The sequence below is a fragment of the Dipteris shenzhenensis genome, chromosome 16 (assembly GCF_047967505.1).
Source record: "Dipteris shenzhenensis isolate YYH24624 ecotype China chromosome 16, Dip_SZ_1.0, whole genome shotgun sequence".
NCBI classification, from domain to species: Eukaryota; Viridiplantae; Streptophyta; class Polypodiopsida; order Gleicheniales; family Dipteridaceae; genus Dipteris; species Dipteris shenzhenensis.
In genome coordinates, this window is record NC_141611.1 from 55767061 (window position 1) to 55773876 (window position 6816).

A 6816-nucleotide genomic window follows, 5' to 3' on the forward strand; every position below is an offset into this window, starting at 1 on the left:
GAGCTGGTAGAATGTCTCTTGGGAGACGCTAAAAACTAGTAGTAGAAATTCGATTATGTCCCTTGGGAGAAAGAGTACATGAGCTTCTCCTTAACGAAATGACACACCTAATTGAGAACCTTAGATTTGGTTTGAGGAACCTTCAACAGAGGAGTATTTCATAAGGATGTTCATATTGGGCTTAAGGAGTCTCTCATTTTGACTTAAGTGAAAGCTAACCTTAGGGATTTTAGTAAGATAGTGAGTCAATAGAAGTGTTCTCTGTCCATGGGTTAGTTCTCTTTAGCTCATCTCCTAATGCATGCAACATTGGCTAAGGGCAGTGTGCCGTTCTTTTTTGGGGCTAACCACCCCACTCATAATATATATATATATCCTTATTTTTTGTAAAAAGGGTAGAAATTCAATTTTTTGTTATTCTAAGTACCTTAAATGAATCTTACTAGGTCCCCACGATGATCGCGTAATCAATTTATAGAGGAAAACATGGGCGCCGAATTAACCTAATGTTGTTTTTGTAGAATCGATCGATTAAGGTAAGGTTGGAGCAAAAATTAAGCGAAGGTGGTGATTCCATCTTTGCTATCATGAATGTTCGAGGTTATGATTTTGAGCAATATCTGGAAAATCCGTGTTTACCCTCGAGTGAGTACATATAAAGGGGAGGGATCGAGGAGGAACCTCAGCATGGAAAGAGAGTGTGGCACGAGCGGAGAGGGGAGACTTGCGAGGCAGTGGAGAGTAGAGCACATCGGCGAAAAGAGGGGGGGCAAAGCAGAGTCTTCCGCTACTAGAGGATGATCCCTGCAATCAACCTAAAAACAATGCGAATGCAAACAATGATAAATTAAGCTTAATAAATGCATCTCTCTCTAGGTAGCGGGCCATGTGAATTGTCTATGTAAAATTACATTCAATCTCAAGGTGTTTAGTTTGTAAGTTACGAATTTCAAAAATAAGACGAGCCATTATGATGACGATAGTAATACTAGGAATGTCTCTAGTCAGCATGTATACTTAGCCCCTTAAGTGGACAAAAACATAAACATCCCTAGACTCTCTCTCTCTCACTTTCTCTCTCTCTCTCTCTCTCTCACACACACACACACACACACATGAGCGCGCAAGTAACAGCAAAAGTGCAGGATGACAACACACAACAAAGAGAGATTTCAATTTACTCTTCATCTATTGGCAAAGTCCCACATGATCAATTTTAGAAGACAAGCGACTCCTCCCACCAACTCATAATAAGGCCCTCATTCCGCCTTGGTTTGTTCACCAGGAGTCAGCACTTGGCTTTCAGTGGGAACAGGCGCTTCACTGCTCGTGGGAGCAACTTCCTTGACGTCTGCAGTGGTAGAATTGCCGCCATCGCTTTCCAGTTTCTTCCCAGCTGCGCTCCTTGCAGACGATGGTGGCTGAGATTTGCTCTTGTTTTTGCCTTTGGGTGGCTTTCTCAGTGGCTTCTTGTTGCCCAACACCAGCTTGAACCTTGCGGCTGCCTCGTTGTACTCCGAGTAGAAGTCCCGCTTTCTGTGGTGCTCCGTAGAGGGCTTTTCAACCTGCGTCACGAGCAGCGTCTTAGCAATTACCGTAAGTACACATATTTTAACGCGTTACATTAAAACCCTCAAAGAGCATTTAGGACAAATTTGCGTCCTGGTCTAGAGTTCGTATTTCTTTACCAGATTTCGGTCGTAGATGTATGTGATATGTGTGACACCCTTCGGTGGACGTTTGGGAATTATGTACCCTGCATTTATCCTCTTCCAGAGGTTCTGCGAGCAACGGTTGTAACAGTAAGAGAAAATCTTCTATAATCGCATTTTACGAATGGAATCTAGGACTTTCAGAGATAGACCAGAGAGAGATTTGTGTAAATTTGGGGATCCTCCACGGCTGTTGCGCTGCCCCTAGGTCGAAAAACTGACGCGGAACGGCTGGGAGGAGCTTCTTTTCCATCTGCACTACCCTGATGCGAATGTTTCAAGGCAATGTGATCCTTTGCAAGCGTCCGATCAGCAGGCAAATGATGCAAGAACTCGTCCTGTGATCTGCAGAATCAAAAGGAAAATCTTTTTCACCGTTATCGAAAAAAGCGCAAGTCTGTTCCCTGACTCATCATGTGAAGACCAAATCCGAGCACGACACTGCGCCGATTCTACAGGCGCCCACAATGATGCCTGAGAAAATGGATGCGTTACCGGTTCTCTTTCCACTGAAGCTCCTTGATAAAGGCGGTATTCTCAGGTTGCTCTGGCACAACAGGAAGAGGTGCCATGGACAAAACTGCATCCCATCACGCACACAATCGTCGCAAGTGCAAAGAGACGTCGGTTGGTCGTGCTAATAGATCTACCAGTCAAATTTTGGTTTGACCTTACTTAGGTTTACCCCGGTCCCCAACTTTACATCTCCAACGTCTTCATGATGGAACCATCCTTTCCTCATGAAAATCTTCCATTGACAATTCATTTTCCAAAAGCTTAGTTCTCCAAGCTAATTTTATAACTCGGGTTTGTATGTGAAACCTCGTTGATGATGGTGATGAACACTCATGTATGTGAAACTTCAACTTTTTGATGATGTTGTTATTGACATGAAAGAGGTGTACATATTTAACCCTTTACATTTGTTTATACACAATAAAATTGGTAGCTAGCGACATTGCACACATGGTAATATTAGGAAAAGGTTCACTAGAGCTTGCTTGAAATTCTCAACTTTTGTTTTTTTATGGTAGCAACTTCTTAGTTTCCAACCACATTGAGCTAAAGGCATTGCATGCATTCAAATCAGCTAAGGTCGATTTGCTTACGTGCTAGTTAATCTTGTGAATCCTTTTGTGTTTATTTCCCATGTTTATGATGTGCTATATATTGAATGTGCATGATAGGTGCTTCCATTGCACAAAATTGTTATGTCATGTCTACCATGAATTTTAATAGCAAATTCGTATTTTGGTTTTATTTATTAAAGATAATTAGAAATACATATTATTAAACACACACACACACAATTGTCAGTCTGTAGGCATTTAAGCATTCTACCTCACTGATTTTTAGCCAAAGCCAGCCATTTTTGAAATACCTATAACATATCGCTCTTTCGAGCTATAGCATAAGCCCATACTTTTCTAGTTGCATTGTCAATGAATGTCACATAGTATTTAGCCCCGCTTAATGACCATGTAGGCATGGGACCACATACATATGAATGTAGAGCAAGCTTTTCAAGCTCTTTCTATCCCCTTCTTTTATAGTCTTATTTTGTCTGCTTCCTGTAGAGACAGTGATCACAAAGCTCAAAGTAAAAAAAACTCAAATGCGGTACATATCCAAAATGCCATAAGAGTTTCATTCCATTCCTGCTTATGTGCCCCAACCGGCAATGCCACAAAGAAGTACTTGGTTGCTCAGTTATTGCAACAACATGATTAGATTGACAAAACATGTGTGCCTCAGGATCTATGGAGCGCTCTAAGGTGGATGAAACCTGTGTGGAAACATGATGAAGAGAGTGCTCATGACATGTATCTCAAGTCAATTAGGTTCCAAGATAGATTAGCTTGGACTCATAAAGAGAATCTTGAGATAGTGCAAAGTGCTTGATTGATATTACTTCAAATGAACCTCCCTTTTATAGGTGAGGGTACTTACATCCATTTGCTTGCTCACATGTGGGATATCTCCTCCATGCCATGTGGCAGCTTATCCTTTGCTCATACCTTTGCTCTACATGTGCTCATGGCACCACAACTCTCAACACCTCCCCTTGGTGCCATAATCCTTTGGCTACTACAAGGTGGTCAGATGTGAGTTACAAATCCATCACCTCCCCTTAGTGCATACATTGCTACTTAAGGTGGTCAAGTGTGGCTTTTACATGTCAATACCTCCCCTGGGTGCTTTCATAGCTACTCTCAGGTGGTCAGGTTTGATTACAAACATATAGGCAAGGTTTTTGTTTCTCAATGCTTCACGTCGATGGCGTTTGCTTCTTCGCTTGATGTAATTTGATGCATGATGCTATGTGCCTTGATGCTTTGTGTGGATGCCATGCTTCATGCTATGGTCATCTCATACACTTGTGCTTTTGGCATGCTTATGACAATGATGTGTGCATTCATGCTTTGCTTTTCCATTTGTTGCAAAGGTCTTACCAATTGATTACTTTCAATATTGGCAGTGTCTAATTGCATACAATAATTCTGATCTGACAAGCGCGTAGAGCTTGAAAAGACGATCACTTTTCCTTTTTGGAGCATGTCCAAATTCTTCCTGGATTGGAAGTTATGGCTTGTTGAAGGTTTTTGTGAAGAAGAGGGGGCCTTGATGATGTGGCATAGACATTCATATGCTGCTTGCAGAACTGTGCTTGGCAAGGGGCCCTATGCCACGTGGTAGGAACTTAACCTAACTCCAATAACCTAACCATAGTAACTTTACTCTAGCCAATAACTTAACCCAAGGTTACATTCACCTTACCATGGTCCAACTGAACCTAACCATAAACTTTAACCAAAGTCTTTGAACTCAAGGTTAGCTAAACTCAACCATGGTCCCAACAGCTAAACTACACCTAACTATAAACTTAACCAAGGTTGCACTTAACCACAGTTAAAGCTCTTATCTGCCACGTGTCCTTATCCTCTGCACACCCTGGGTCAGATGAACTTAACCAAGGTTCATTCTTATCCTCCATGTGTCTTTTCTGAGACCTTGGAGAAGATGAGAAGCGGAGGCATCGCAGCTGCAGCGAAGATGGCATCGAAGCGACGGATTCGTCCGGGAAGGCTGGTTGTAGAGAACCTGTGCTGGAGGTTGTTGAGAGTTCACGCTCAACATCATGTGATCATGTGTGCATAGCACCATCACGTGATCATATGTGCATAGCACTAACCTTATAGAGTGCTATAAAGGAAAGGGTTAGATCCCCTAACCCTAACCCTAAAAGGGTTTGTATATATTCTATTTTTTCAACTAATTCTAGTGTACAGTTAGTCATTTGTGGTGTGCTCTCTAGCTGTGCCCTCTCTCCTCATCTCCACTCTTCTCCTCTCCCCTCTTCATATTTTGTCATGGTATCAGAGCTCCCTTGTCTTCCGTTGAGACATTGAGATTCTTGAGAGTGTGAGAGAGATTGTGAGATTGAGAGTTCTCTTGAGTGATTGTGAGATCTTTCCCTTCACTTCCATTGAGAGAAATTTCCGTCATTGAGAAGAAATTTCCGTCCATTCTTCTTTCTTTGAGTTCATTCTTGAGAGATTTTAGTTCCTTCCTTTGAGTGTTTCTTGAGTTGAGAGAGAGAGCCCATGAGATAGTTTCTGAGTTTATTGAGAGAAAGATATGCTCTAGCTTGATTCTAGGGAGTGTGAGGGAGAGAAGTTAGATCTGTAGCTTCTCGGCCAACAACCCTCCTTCAACGGGCTCTTCAACTACGGCCTTCTCTTCAACAGCTTCTCCAAGCCTTTCCAAATGAGCTCTTCCACCAGCAAGTAGCGAAGGATATACGGTAAAGCCCAGCTTCGACTTCTCGCCAACGCCATCGTAGCTCCTTACGAGCCTCGTAGCAACAACGAATAGCCTCCTTCGAAGCAGCGCAGCCCAATGGCAGACGATAGAATCCATTAACTTTGGAATTGTTGGGAGGCGGCACGAACAGAGGCCTTCCAGCGACACGCTCTCCTTCGAAAAACTCCCAACGTCCGGCTCTGCTCGCAACGCCTCGACGACAGAAAAGCAGCAACGAGACGCCTCCATCCGAAAGGAGCTCCTTCAACGCAGCTCCTTCAACGCAGCAACGATCACGGGCGATAAGCCACGCTCCAAAAGTCTACAAGCGAGCTCCTAAGCCTCTTCCACAACTAAGGCGACCCTGCAATAGAGCTCTCCAGTGCGCAACGCGGCTCCTCCATCGACTCTGACGCAGCCTACACAGCCTTCGCCATCGCACGACTGCTCCATAGCTTTCCGACAAAGCTCGACTCCTTCAACGACAAAAGCTGCTCCTTCTTCGAAAAGACGCCTCGAATAGCTGTCTCCAAGCTCTACATCGGCTCTCATCGACTCGACAACCTTCCATGACAGCACGCCTCACCAAGTCCGTCGTCGAAATCCGTCATCATCTTCTTTTGCTTCACAAAGGTTCAGAGACCTTAGAAGTTGACACGTGGCAGATAGAATTTGACCCATGTTAGGTTAATCGTTAACCTTGGGTTTGGTCTTTGGTTAAAATTTAGCCACGTGGCAATCTTATCTGGCCACATCAGCAGGCTCCAGCATCTGCCACGTCATCATCTTATCCAGTGACACGTCATCAGGCCACGTCACCTGCCACGTCATCTGGCCACGTCATCAGTGACACGTCATCAGCCACATCATCTAGCCACATCATCAGTGACACGTCATCAACCACGTCATCTGGCCACGTCATCAGCCATGTCACCTGCCACGTCATCTGGCCACGTCATCAGTGACACGTCATCTGTGCCACGTCACCTGCCACGTCATCTGTGCCACGTCACTTGTGCCACGTCATCAGTGCCACGTCATCAGTGACACCTCAGCACTGCCACCTCAGCACAGAGCTTCACTGGCACACCTCTTGCTAAGCACAGTGCCACATCATCACTGCATGTGACTCACAGTGACACATCATCATTGAGCACCATTTGCACTCCTTTTGTCCCTCCACCTAGATCAAGTCATATCTCTTGATCCAGGAAGAATTTGAGGGTGCTCCAAAAAGGAAAGTCGCTCGATTTTTTGTGCTCTACGCGCTCGTTACATCACGCGCACATTTCGGCGCAAG

The 6816-nt window shown here is 44.2% G+C and overlaps 1 protein-coding gene across 1 annotated transcript; it reads right to left on the reverse strand.

Moving 5' to 3' along the window:
- Positions 1–1188: 1188 nt before the first annotated feature.
- Positions 1189–2406, reverse strand: LOC147893161 (uncharacterized). The gene is made up of 4 exons (XM_087387772.1): positions 2208–2406; positions 1865–2057; positions 1689–1781; positions 1189–1565 (listed from the first exon to the last, which is right to left on the reverse strand). The coding sequence occupies exons 1-4, from the start codon at positions 2282–2284 to the stop codon at positions 1260–1262; spliced, it is 669 nt and encodes a 222-aa protein (XP_087243898.1). The 5' UTR covers positions 2285–2406; the 3' UTR covers positions 1189–1259.
- Positions 2407–6816: the final 4410 nt, after the last annotated feature.

Bases quoted from the DNA above. Each gene is read 5' to 3' on its own strand.
- LOC147893161 (XM_087387772.1), bottom strand. From the start codon at position 2,284: ATGGCACCTCTTCCTGTTGTGCCAGAGCAACCTGAGAATACCGCCTTT. The intron at 2,058-2,207 runs GTAACGCATCCA...TTGATTCTGCAG, and splicing joins CTTCAGTGGAAAGAGAACCG to ATCACAGGACGAGTTCTTGC. The intron at 1,782-1,864 runs GTCTATCTCTGA...CGTTGCTCGCAG, and splicing joins TTTACACAAATCTCTCTCTG to AACCTCTGGAAGAGGATAAA.